Here is a 14,325-nt window from a genome sequence, read left to right as displayed (position 1 = left end):
CTTATCCTAGACTTAAAAGTCTGACATTTTATAAAAATTTTAATTCTTTGTTAAGTGATCTACTCATTTCAATCTCTCTCTCTCTCTTTCTCTCTCTCTCTCTCTCTCTCTCTCTCTCTCTCTCTCTCTCTCTCTCACACACACACACACACCCTCACACCTTTGTGTAAGGCAAGAAAATATTTTTTTAAAAAAATCACGCAAAAGATGGAAATCTAAAATTAAATATTTAATTAGAACTTTGATTTTGCTTTCAAGATAGGTGGCATTGCACAGGCTATTTTACACTCTTTATTTTTTTTAATATTTATTTTTTTTTTGCCAAAAAGATATTGTTTATTTTAACAGGCCACTTGAATATTAATACATGTGTAATAGGATTGGAACTGAAAATCAGCTAGAGATGGTACATATTACATTATTGGGAAATTACATTTTTATTGTAAAAACATTTATTTTTTTTTAACAATTTACCTACATTAATCAAAAAATTACAGCATATTTAATAATTTTACAAATTCTTCATAAAAAATATATCTCTGTACAAAAAGTTCTTTTGCACCTACTTCATGTCAGCAGCATGTAGTGAAATGACAGGATGGATTACTGGGAATGAAGATGGGGTTGACTTGATCGTAATGCCAGCGTTCTTTTTTCCCCTTTTATAATAGCTTTGTGTTGTTGTTGTCTGTTTACAAAATATTTTACAGAAGAAAAAAAAATTATTGCAGCTAGCCTGGAGAAAGGCAAGATGTGTGGAACAAGCAGCAGCTTTAAATAGCTTTGAAGCACATAACCTATTATAGCATGTTGTTTCCCACCCCACCCCACCCCCCTTGGAGTCTGGTCAACTTTAGGGAAGTCTTCTCTAGATACCTCAGCAAGCACATTTCCTGACTTTTGGATCAGCATTCCTCAAAGATCTCTCAGTTAAGGGAATTTAACACATAGCTTACAGAAAAACTGCAGGCAAAATTCTCATAAGAGAAATAGAAAGTAAAAATTAAATCTTTAAAAATTTATAATTAATTTATAACTAAAGAGAAATCTGAATTGAATACACACACACATGCACACATTCACTCACACACATTCACACAGTCTATCAACCAATACATAATTTCTTTTATCTATCTCCTGCTATCTCAGGATTACTTTATGTTATCAACCTACAAGTCAGGAGTGTGGGAGCAGAAAGCATCCATTCAGGCTCTGAAGTCAGCATTTTGCACCTTGTTTGAATGACTCAAGCTTAGATATATACATTTTATATATATGTATATACATAGCGTGTGAATATGAGTGTATATGTGTGTGTGAGAGAGATCATATCTATATGTGTGGTAACCCTGTTCTCACCGGTACAGAAAATCCACAATCTATCCAAATGTTCTGATGTTATTAATCGATGGGTCAGTCACTCAATACTACATTCTACTGGTATTTTTAATTCTGTTGAGAGACTTTGAGAGAAGACGCAAAATCCAGAAGTGCTATCAAGTCGGACATTTGTTCAAAGAATACACTGTATTCACAACAGTTTTCATCAGCAAAACTGAAATGCAAAAAACAATACTGGAAGAAATTCACTTGTTCTCCTTAAAAAATATATGCCCTTTCAATAAAGAGCAAGCTATCTTTTTTTAAATCTTGACTTTTTTCCAAACCTTATTTTCATGTCTTGAAGCTATGTTTTTAATGGACTAATAATAAAAAGAAAAATCTTAGATGGTTTAATATTGTGCAGTGCACAAAGTATGTATTTAAGAAAACTTTGTTGAACCAAATTAAATATGACTCCTTATCAAACAAAAGACATTTAGAAACAACATTTCCCATTTCCCTTACTTTCAATTAGGAATTCAGGGAAGGGGTTTTAAGAATTTAATAACACAAAACTTAAAAGTTTGTAATCATTTTATCAAAATATAGAACTCAATGCTAAAGAACAGTCATCTTGAACTTCAGACCCATACATACATACATTTCCCCCCTGCCTTCATGTTGTGGTTCTGTCCCCTTTGAATTTCAGAAGAAACAATATTTATCTTTTAATTCACAATTCAGCTACATGGTTTCCTGTGATTTTAAAATTATTATATTTTCTTTTTCAACTGGGGGATTACAAAGCATGAAGCAGACATGTGATTAATAAAGAAAATTATATGAACCAAGGTCAGCAGTTTTGCTTTTTTCTTTCTTATAGAGAAAAAAAACTGAATAGTATTTTGATACTTACAATTCTCACTGGGTTCTGTGTGCTAGTGGACTACATTGTCTTTCATGCAATATCAAAAAATGATGCCCCGTCAAAAGGAAGAATGGCCGTAATGTAAAAGGGAAGACTGTATTGTGAGCTAAAACTCACATGTTTTGTGAGCTATCTAAAATAAATTACTATTCACATTTTTACACGGCAGGCAGCAATTGCTGCCAACCCCCCTGCTGTTTAATAGGATGATACGGACAATAAGTGACTGATGATGGTACAATCAAAGGAAAAAAAAAATACTGGAAATGAAGGTGGACTTTTTTTTTCTCCCTTTCTTGACATGCCCAATGGTTTTATCTATATAAATGGAGCAAAAATAAATAAATAAATAAAATTTAATAAAAGAAAACCTGAAAATGTATTCAGTATCATATCTCTTTTCAAACCTGTACCAAATCTGGGGAATATTGTCTAATAGGTCAACAAAAAAACTGACCATGGAATGCTGAGCTTGACAATGTAGATAATGCTTATATACAATGGACAGTGTGTAGAAACCCTGTATACATAGTTTGTATCAGAATTTTAGTCATTCAGAACACACTAGTGCAAAAAATTGTGCATCAAAAATTCTGCAATACAACAGCTGACTGGGAAATTTGAAGACTGCCCTATGTATGAATATTGGAGACATACTGTGAGTTTGTCCAACTGCAAGAGCATCTCAGTGATGTCACCAAAAAGCATTTGTAGGTGTGTGCATTTACCAAAAAGGTTTCTTCTTTTTTAGGAAAGCTTTTTTTTTTCCTTCAGAACATTTCTGTTCATGGGGATTAAAACAAAACAAAACTAAACCAAAAATATAGTGTGGTGCTCTTGTTTTGTTATGGCACCCAAAGGATATATCCAAGTGCCCGAAAATTGCATTGAAAGGCATCCCAGTCACATACGAATATGAAAGTCTGAGGCATTAAGTATGACAAATTGGCATGAGTTGGCAGTCTTCCTTAAGTGTGCCTTGATTTCAAGCAGATGCAGCCAAGCACTTTCAATCCACTTTCAAGAATGAAGATGGTGTCTTTGATTTGATCCCCAGAAGACTTTGACCCATTTTACTAGGAATTTCAGCTGCATGTATATGCCAGGAGAAGATGTTCAAGATTACCACAGCAAAGCCAAGAGTAGAAGGGAGAGTGGTATATGGCACCAAAGGAATTACTGCTTGTCCATCAGAGGTATGGCTATGAATCAGTCATTTTGGGGGCACTGAAGGCTATACCACTGTACAAACTGTGTTCAGAGTTGTGTCAAACCTCACAGCTTTTGCTTCTGTGGGTTTTAAGTTTGTATCATACATAGGATTTTCAAATGAAGCTTGTCCATTACTGTTTTCATGTCCAGCATAGCCATTATACTGTACTTTTGGTCTTGTTCTGAAAAGGAAGATTATAAAGAAGAATAAATAATAAGTCTTAAGACAAACATTTTACCTGTCATAATAATACTATACTTTAGTCAGGATAAACATTTCATACATCTGATATTTCAGTAGACAGAATACAACATACTGGAGATTAATTCCAATAGGAATATTATAGGAAAATGAAATTATAGGCTTAGAGTTAGCAATGAACTTGAAGAACCTCTAATCTAACACTTCTCAAAGTTTTTAGTTTCATATTCCCTTTAAGTGAGTAAAAATTATTGAGGATCCCAATGAACTTTTGTTTATTTGACATATATGTATATACTTACATTTTTATTCAGGTCTTAAGTTACTATATTTGAAACTAAAACTTAAATTTCCCTCGTTTGGACATTTGACTTTATTTTTCTTTCATTTACTTAATTATCTATTTACTATTTATTTTTATTCCTTCTTTTTTCTATGTTAAGTTAAAAAGTCTAGTAAAGAATCTTCTCTCTTCTCCCCTCAGATTTTTTTGTTGTTGTTGTTTAATAGGTTTCCTTCTACTATACCTTTCTAAGAAGTTTTTCTGTTTTATTTTCCTTTACTAATTTTCTTTCTATCGAGATTATTCAGACATTGAATTACTAGGTGCATAGACTACATCCTTATTTATTCCTTTTTTTACTTCATTTTATTTTATTTTGTCTTATTTTTTAGTGTACATCAAGGGCTTAAAGTTTTTAAGATTCTGGGTTGGATTTCCTTCTTCAACCTAACATATTACTGTGCTCCCATTCCTCACACTTAAGAAATATCAATTAATGAAGGCAAAAGAAGGGAATCATCAAAATAAAATGCCCAGAGTATATTTATTATAGGCAAATTATGAGCTGAATGCTCAACTCAAATTACTAAATGTTTTTAATTTCATTTTCTGCTCTGGCTTCTAAGAGTAGAAAAACAAAACTAAAAGAAGTCATGGAGGAAAAGGAAAATTTTTCTCTTGATCATTTTAAATTTTCTGGTAAAATGAAACTATATTTTTGAGCTTTTCATACCACACTAGAAGTTCTTTAGCTAGGTTCACTATTTTAAATATTTTGATATTTTTTATTTCAACATAATTACTTTCCTTTGAATCTTACATATTTCATTCCAAATATCTCAAAACATTATTCTGACAAGCAGCTCATTAGGCTTCACCAAACTGCCAAAGGAACCCCATCACACACACACACACACACACACACACACACACACACACACACACACTGCTGTAATTTTTTTTAATCTGTCAGAGAATTTCCTGAGGGATTGAGTAGTTTAGAGACTTTTCTAGCATCACTAAGACAATATTTTTCATAGGAAACTTCTGAACCCACGTATTCTTTATTTTGAGGCTTCTTATCTATTCAATGTCAGCCTACTACATCATATTATTATACCAGTATCTATTTAAAACAAATAAATTCTCTATAAAAATAGTTTATAAAATCAAAGAACCTTAGAGTGAAAAGCAGACTAAAATGCCATTTTACAAGACATCCCATCTCAAGTATGAAATGCCCTTCTACAACAGCCACAGCAGCATCAGGGCATTTTGCTCCTATTTGAATAATACCAGTGAGAGACCGCTCATTGTGTGTGTGTATGTGTGTGTGTGTGTGTGTGTGTGTGTGTGTATGTGTGTGTATAATTTTGAAGCTCTTAGTTTCTTTTAAAAACCTTCTTTCATCATATTCCCTAATTAACTACAAAGGTTCAACAATGTTTCTTTCATAGTCTGCTGGCTTTTTTCTCTTAAATATATATTGTTTGGGGTTGGTCAAACTGGCTTTGTGTGTTAGAGAACTGCTTATGTCATTTTAATTTAAGAAGAGAATATTGCTGAAATATTAAAATCATGTACTGTAATAAGAGTTTCTTAGAAAGCTGATGCAGTTACATTCTCAAAGATTTGCCCATAATGATTTGTACAATACCTGTGTTTGTAGAGGTAAAATGCAAAACCTGATAAAATGAGTGCAAAGAATGGAACTAGAATGGCAGCTGCAACAGAACTGCTATTTGTTCCATAATAATGATTTGAAGAATCTGGATCTATATTTAAAGGACCTGAAAAAGGAAAAGAAAATAAGTTATTTAATACAAAATCATGAAAAAAATCAGATAAGAATTTTTTTTTTTTTTATGATCACCTCCTTTGGTAAGCTTCTAAAAAACTTTTATAATCTGTATATATTGAGAGTCTACTATATGCTGGATTCTGTGTAAGGCCCTAGAGCTTCAAACACAATGAATCAAACAAATCTCTGTTCTCAAGGAATTTATGTTCCAAAAGAGCACCTAACAAATATAAATCCCAGTATATAAAAATAAATACAATACAAATAAATACAATGCAGAGAAATTAAAATATATATATATATATATATATGTATTACTATATATATTACTTCCCCTTATTTACTCTGAGAGCAACTTAAAGTGGGATGTTCTCTGTTCTTTACAAATGATATTATATTTTTAGTTCCATGCCTTTAAACTGGCCATCTCCAGTTTAAACTGCATCCTTCTGGATGTTTGGTCATAAAGTCCCTCTCTTTTCTTAAGATGGATTCAAGTAGAACTTTCTACATGATATCTTTCCTGCTACCCTCAAGTTCTGGTGTCCTCCTTTATAAACAACTTTTTATTTCTCTGCATTGTATTTATTTTTATATACTGGGATTTATATTTGTTAGGTACTCTTTTGGAACATAAATTCCTTGAGAACAGAGATTTGTTTGATTCATTGTGTTTGAATCTCTAGGGCCTTACACAGAATCCAGCATATAGTAAACTCTCAATATATACTTGGTTGATTGGTCAACATATAAAATATGAGTACTTAGAACTAAAAGAGAAGTTAAAGATCATCCAGTTAAAGTCTTAAATTTGGTAGATGACAACTGAGAAATATCAGAGAAACTAAATGATTTGCTTCTGCTTAATAAATAGTAAGAAAGTTGTGGTTCAAACTGATATCTCTTCAATAGTCTGGGGATACTCTTTTTACTACATTCTGGCTACTTTTATGATAAATTACTAAAATGTACAATAAAAATCACTGGATATGAGATTTTGGATATGAATATTACTCAAATAGGAAGGCATTGAGGAGTATAAAACTATTTCTTGAAGGTTCTGACCAGTTTCTAATAATATGAAATAACTTCAGTTCATTTCAAAGGGAACTATTTAACTGTTTAATATAAATTAAATGTTTTTCTTCTGCGAAGCTATTATAATCAAACTAGAAATCAATCTCATTTGAATGAGGAAGACCATCTTATAGGAGACGACTACATGTAGTAATCACATAGGCAGAAAGTAAAAATACAGTAGAGAATCATCATTTAACAGATGCAACTAATATGATGGAGATGAAATTAGGTAATAGTCAATTAAAATACAAGCACAATATAATTGTTGAAATTTGGTGATTTTGAAATGAGATAGATTTATTATTTGTGCTACCTCTATTAAATTGTCCTGGTATTGCTTATAAATAGTAGAGAGTCAATGTAGTGTAGTGAAAAGAATACATATCTTCTTTTAATTTCTCAAAAGGGAGTAAATGGTTTAAGTGGGAGAACATGATTTGAACTTTGAGTGTGTTGTTGTATCATAAGGATATAGAGGTAGAGATATCCAGCAGGAAGTTGGTAATTGGCAGAATTAGAGAGCCCAAGAAAGATTAGGTATTTATAGATTTAGAAATCATCTACTCATAGTTGATAATGAAACATTTAGAATTAATGTTATAATCAAGAGTGAGCATATTAAAAATGTAGAGAAGAGTCTTGGAAGATATCTAAATAGGGAATGAAAGAAAAATTATGAAGCTATCAAGTAGTTATGAAAGTTAAAGTAGCAGCCATCACAGAAGTCAAGGGAAAAAAGAATAAATTTTACCAGCAAATCAGATATAAAAGTAAAATGGTTCTTAGAAAGAAGCTGTGAAACAGATAATATGTCATTTTATGAACAAAACCATATCTTTTTCAGATATTAAATCACTTGAACAGGCCAAACCATCTGGTAGCCTTGAAAGACTTTAGTAAACATATGAGTGACATATGAGAAATGCTGGTTCTCTATCCTTGCATTACAATAATTTAGTTGGGAAAAAAGGTCATAAGAGTTGGCAATGGGAAAATGAAAGAATTCAAAAGATTCATCAGAATTAAAATTGATAACATTTGATTTGCCTTGAAGGATGAAGGAGAAGAAGCAAAAATATAGAAGCTCAGAAGTGGAAGTATTAGGGGTTATTTGTATAGCCCAAATTGCACCCATTTAAGAATTCTCTCTAAAACTTACTCAAATATGTTTCCAGACTATGAGAGAGGCTCATTAGTGAAAAGGAACCTTCATCACTTACTGAAACAACTCATTTAGGTTATGGATAATGTTAAATGTTACGCAAATTTCCTTTATGTTGAGCCAAAATTTACTTTGCAACTTCCACTCATAGCTAATGTAAATTTCCTTACAGAAAGCCCCAAAAACTGTTCTTTGTCTTCTTCATGACCTCTAATCATTTGCCACTTCTGTTGTTTCTCAAGTCATCACTCCCTTTACTTGTTACACTCTCCTTTCTCTAGCTTAATCTGTTAGTGAACTTCATTCAAATGAGATTATTATAAGTAAAATATTTTACTTATAAAATAAAATTAAAATAAATTTTAATATTAAGTGTGAAAATGAATCTGAGTACAAATATTATTAGTAAGCAACATCATTTGCAGAAACACTAAAGTCTGAGAATCCCATGATTCAATGCCGATTTTAAAAATAAACTTGTTTTATTCATTTTTGTACCCACTTCAGTGTCTAGCTAATCCTTAGCATTCAATAAGATTGAAATGCTGAATTGAATTGAAATGAAATCTTCCTTTAGTGAAATAAATGCATATTTTTAGAATGTGGCATAATTTGATTGATCAGGAACGTAGTATAAAGCAGTAATATCAAACTCAAACAAAAACAGATTACTACAAGTCACCTATTGGCTAAGACACCACAAATTCATTGTATTTTTATTCTGCTGAACATTTCCTAATTACATTTTAATCTGTATATATATATATACATATATATATGTATATATATATATAGCATATATATACTACTTAATTTTTTTATAGGAAGAATGAATATATGAATGAATGATGAGATACATTTTCTTATGTGAAAATAACAATATCAATGTCAATAGATTCCCTAGTATTGAAACTAGATTGTTTTAAATATCAGTATAGATTGTTTTGAATTAGTTCATGGAGAATTATTTTCATTTGAATATTACATTGTCTATTTTACAAACTATCTTTGATCATTTTACTAGAGTCTTTATAAATGCAAAATTATTCCACCCAATTATCATTTCATCTTTATCTTCCTCTTCACTAACATGGTTTTTGAAAAAAAAAAGTTTTCTATATGTCTCTATTAACACCTATTCTTAATCCCTTGTAAAATAGCTCTGTCCCCAAGCCTCCATAGAAATGATTATCTTAAATGGCACCAATAACTTCCCAATTATAAAAGTTTGTTTTGTTTTAAGTCCTCATCCTTTCCTACCTGTATCTGGCTTTTGACATTGTTTTGACATTGACATATTCTTCTGCTGAATACTTTGGATTTAAAGATATGACACATTCCTGATTAATTGACCTTTCTTAGAATTCTTTCTTTGTCTATGCTGGTTTTTGTCCACTTCTAGCTTCTTTTAGGTAGATGTTCCCCAAGATTATGACTTCTTATCTCTTCTCTTTTCTCTCATATCCCTCCTAAAATCCCATTAATTTTATAACTTTAACGCTACCACTGCAAATGATTCATAAATCTCCATCTCTAAGTTTGGCTTTCTCCCCAAAATATCAGGACTACTTCTCCAGTCCCCTAAAACGTATCTCTGTATGGCTGTCCTGCCAATACCTCAAACTTATCTTTTGTGCTTATTTTTTTGCCCCTTCATTGTTTCCCTTATGAAATTCTTCACTAATATTTCAAATTATATTATATTTGACTATTCTCCTTTTCTTTTTATAACCAATTAGTTATCGGATCTTATAGATTCTATTTGAAGGATTTTTTTTTTTTTTCATTCTTGTCCTCTTCCCTCCATTTCTATAGCAATCATTCTAGGCCTTTATTATCATTTCTTTTGTCTGTTTCAGGAATCTCCAAATAATTCATCATAGCTTTAGGTTTTGTTTCTTTTTTAAACTTTACTTTACTCCATCCCTAATATTATGGTTATGTAAACTTACTCATCTAGCAATATGATTGTGTCAATCTATTAACAACAAACCAAAACAAACCAAAAACATACATATCAATGGCTCCAATTCCTCAGTGAATAAAATTTTGCCTGACATTCCAATCTTTCCATAATTCATCATAACCCTACCCATCCAGATATTTCATACTGCTCTCTTATGTGAATTGTATGCTATATGTTTAACTAAGCTGTAAAGTAATTTATCTCCTTTATACCATTCCTGTCTCTATGAATATATTCACATTGTTCCCTCTGGCAGGAGTATGATCCCTTGCATAATTTTTGTTTTAAAGTTGATCTTAATGTAAACTTTTCCAAAATTCTTTTTTGCTTGTGTTTTCATTCTTAGTAATAGATTCAGGATTTAGCATTCACTTTATTTTGTACAACTCTAGCGTGTATAGGTGAAACAATATTATAAGATATTTGGGATTATTTTTCATATCTCAACCATACTGAAAGATCCATGAAGGCAGGCATTGCTTCTTATGTAAATTTATTATTTCCCCCAGCACTGAGCACAGAATTTAGCATATAGGGCTTAGCAAAATTTTAATTATTGAATAATTAATTGTAGAAAACCATATATTGGTAATCTTGCATTAATTTACACAATGTGTGATACATGTTTTCAAAATTAATAAGAAATGCATGCTTTCATTGAATCTGTTTTCACTCAATTGATTGTGAGCACATTATATGTATGTTATTGAGCTAGAGCAAAAATGTCTTCATACAACTAATTTTAGAAGCACAATATTACCTTGTCTTTCTAGCTTGAATTTTCCAAAGTCTTTCCCATGTATATCACCTTGAAATGTAAATCCTCCTCTTTCAAGCCCTGATGATACCTAATGTACATGAAGAAGAAGAAGAAGATTAAGTTGAGGAAAAAATGAAAAATAACAATTGTTAGTCTTCAGAAATATGATCACTATTCTCAGTTTTCAGATTTTGAGGTATATCCACTAACTTACATGCTACTATTTTTAGTATTTATGTGTATGTACAAAATAGCAACAAATATAAAGATGATACCAAATAAATGATTATATGTGATATGTGAAATTTGTTCCTTGAATACATTTTTTTTCATTTAAGTTATAAAGCTATAAATATATTACAATTCACCCTCAGTTTTCCATGGTGGCAGCCAACATGGAAAAAATTAATAAATGAAACACATAAAATATGAAAACTGTATTTGTGAATCAGCTTACTACTAGAAGTAGCATGGATATACCATGCATAATCTTAGTGGTTTTAGCTATATTCTAAGCTTACAAACTAACAAGTTGGCCTGAAACTTCAGCTCCAAGTGGATAGCTCTACTAATTGTCTTTAGGAAATGTTAGAAGATTCTGAACTTGTTCCTTCACTTAAAGTAGTGGGAATCTCAGGTATAGGTCATCCAGCCATGGAAAGCTTAATAATGAATTCTAATATAACACAATATATAAGTTCACATTATATCCCCTCCACAAAGCTCATCTTGTTGCCAAGAACTTCAAAATGACATTTGATAAAGAGATAATTTGTCATTATCAAAGGAAGACATGTTGGCAATCAATGTAGAACTCAACTATCTCTTAAAATAGTTGTGACTTTTTTTTTTTCATGGGTTTTTATTGATATCTTTTGTATTGTTCTGATATGAAGTTTACCCATTTGGCTTCATGTTCTGCTTCTAAATATATTTTTAAAATTTTCCCTTGTAGTCCATCCTTTCCTTTCTTAGTATAAATTTTTTTTTTAAAGAAAAGGAAGAATGAGAGAAAAATAGCAGAACTCAATAATATTTTGAAAATTTGACATCACATACAATGTTCCATACTTCTGGGTATTCTACCTGTGGCAAAAAATAAAGAGAAATATGACTGATTTCATTCTCACTTTCAAAGTAAAGTGCCTAGTTTTGACCAAGAAGTTATCTACTTAGAGAAGAATATGCTTTGTAGAACTCATACAGAATACTTACATAACCATCTAGTCCCCAGTTGTCATTTTCAAACTTGCTTACAAAAATTTCCACTGGTCCTTTAATCTGGAAAACTTTCAGAAGTAAATGAGCTTCTTCCTTCTTATAAACACCTACAAATGACATTAGGGAGAATCAGTAAGAATAAATTCTCCCTAAAATTATTTGTCTAATTCTCTTCTCCTTAGAGAGATTCAGATCTAAAAACAGTGGCTTTTTAGGGATTAATTTTAATTTCACACAAGTTTTCAAATATGCAAAATTGAATATTTATTGGTCTTATTATAGGAAAACAGGGTGGGTATACATTAAGCTTTAGTGATTTCATTAAATCTTAAAAGTTTCTTAAAAACTGCCATTTTCCAGGTAATTACTAAGAGTGTGGAAGCAATAAATAGAGGATTTACAAATGTGGAGATTAATATTTTAGAATCAAGAAAAGGAGTAATCAGCAGGATGAATACAGAGAGGCTTGGCGAGACTTACATGAACTGATGCTAAGTGAAATGAGCAGAACCAGGAGATCATTATACACTTCAACAACGATATTATATGAGGATGTATTCTGATGGAAATGGATTTCTTTGACAAAGAGACCTGAGTTTCAATTGATAAATGATGGACAGAAGCAGCAACACCCAAAGAAAGAACACTGGGAAACGAATGTGAACTATCTGCATTTTTGTTTTTCTTCCCAGGTTATTTTTACCTTCTGAATCCAATTCTCCCTGTGCAACAAGAGAACTGTTCAGTTCTGCAAACATATATTGTATCTAGGATATACTGCAACATATCTAACATATATAGGACTGCTTGCCATCTAGGGGAGGGGGTGGAAGGAGGGAGGAGAAAAATCGGAACAGAAACGAGTGCAAGGGATAATGTTGTAAAAAAAATTACCCTGGCATGGATTTTGTCAATATAAAGTTATTATAAAATAAAATAAAATAAAATAAAATATTTTAAAAAGAAAAAAACAAAAAGAAAAGGAGTGATTTTTTAAAATTTCAATTTAAAATTCATCTGCTCTTGAAATACTCAACTTTTCATACCCATTTAAATTCATTCATCCTTTAAAATAAATTGAAGTGCAATCTTCTCCAGGATGCCTTCCATGATTATTTTATTCGGAAAAAAGCTTCTTTCTTCTATTTTCATTTATATCTCAAATATAATATGTTCTTCTAATGAGTTTGTCATGAATTTTTATATATTATGTAGGGTGTTCCAGAAGTATTAGCACAGTTTTAAATTTTAATAGTTCAATTACATTAGCATAAATCCATATGCCTTAATAGCTTAAAACTACATTAAGACTTTTGGAAAAATTTGCACTGGTCTAGGCTTAATTTTTAAGGTGGTACTAGAATTGTGGACTCCAGGAAAATAAAGATTATATAACATCTCAACTACATGTTCCCTTTAGCTCCACTGTGAATAGTATGGCAATATCTATATAGCAGGCCTTCAAATAAATATTTCTGATATGAAGGAAGGAACTCAGTAAATTTTAGTTCTATTCCTTTTACCAGCAACAGAATGTTTTGTTTTTTTTTTATCTTAAGTGTAAATATTGTTTTCCTAAATCTTTCGTGTTTCACCTGTAAATTAAAACAATATAAAACTGTTTTCTTAAGTTTCATATTTGTTTTAATATGCATAGACAGAAAAATATACCAATCATGAACTGGAATACTGAAATTAAGGAACTAATTCATTTTACATGATTCACCTTTGGGAGAGAAAGGTACTTAACTTGTGTGAAAATGAGAAAGGGAGAGGGATTTGACACAGGTTTATACAACTAGTTGGGACATGTATTAGGAGGATTTATCCTCTTAATCTTCTAATCATGAGAAGGGATTTCTATTATCTATGACTAAATTTACAAAGACTGTTGTTTGAAATTCATTTGAAAGAACATTTCTTTAAGTCTCATAAGAAAGACCATTGTCAAGGAGAAGACAGATTATAGCCTTGAAAGAGACTGAATCAGAAGATATCCTGATCATATTTAACATTTGATTACAACTTAAATACTTAGTGTTCACGAATCTGATATTAAGGTTTACTCATTTGGCTTAATGTTCTCTTTCTAAATATGATGATTGTCATTCAAGATATTTTGAAGAATATCATTTTGCTTTGTTCTGGAAAGAGCAAATGTAATTGGTTTCATGCTAAGCTAACAAGTGCTCCCCAGACTATAACTCCTGAAGCTTCCAGGGTTACTGAGCCAATAATTATGTATTCTTAGCTGAAAAGTTAATATTTCAGAAATGCAGGCCATTTTCCTGATTCCACATGAATTCTGAGACCTGAACCTTCATATTTTCTTTAAAATTGTATGGTTGAAACTATAAGCTAAAATTACCAAGAGTTTTCTAATTCAT

The 14,325-nt window shown here is 31.1% G+C and overlaps 1 protein-coding gene across 1 annotated transcript in view; it reads right to left on the bottom strand.

Moving 5' to 3' along the window:
• Window positions 1–216: 216 nt before the first annotated feature.
• CSMD1 (CUB and Sushi multiple domains 1) overlaps window positions 217–14,325 on the bottom strand; it is a 2,716,069-nt gene continuing 2,701,960 nt past the window's right edge. The window contains exons 67-70 of the mRNA XM_051975995.1: window positions 11,933–12,045; window positions 10,718–10,805; window positions 5,606–5,738; window positions 217–3,645 (exon numbers count right to left, since the gene is read on the bottom strand). Of these exons, the coding sequence (XP_051831955.1) occupies window positions 3,486–3,645; window positions 5,606–5,738; window positions 10,718–10,805; window positions 11,933–12,045 (494 nt within the window). The 3' untranslated portion in view covers window positions 217–3,485. The remainder of the gene's footprint in view (window positions 3,646–5,605; window positions 5,739–10,717; window positions 10,806–11,932; window positions 12,046–14,325) is intronic.

Source organism: Antechinus flavipes, chromosome 2 (assembly GCF_016432865.1).
Source record: "Antechinus flavipes isolate AdamAnt ecotype Samford, QLD, Australia chromosome 2, AdamAnt_v2, whole genome shotgun sequence".
Classification (NCBI taxonomy): Eukaryota; Metazoa; Chordata; class Mammalia; order Dasyuromorphia; family Dasyuridae; genus Antechinus; species Antechinus flavipes.
This window is presented reverse-complemented; position numbering and strand designations above follow the sequence as displayed.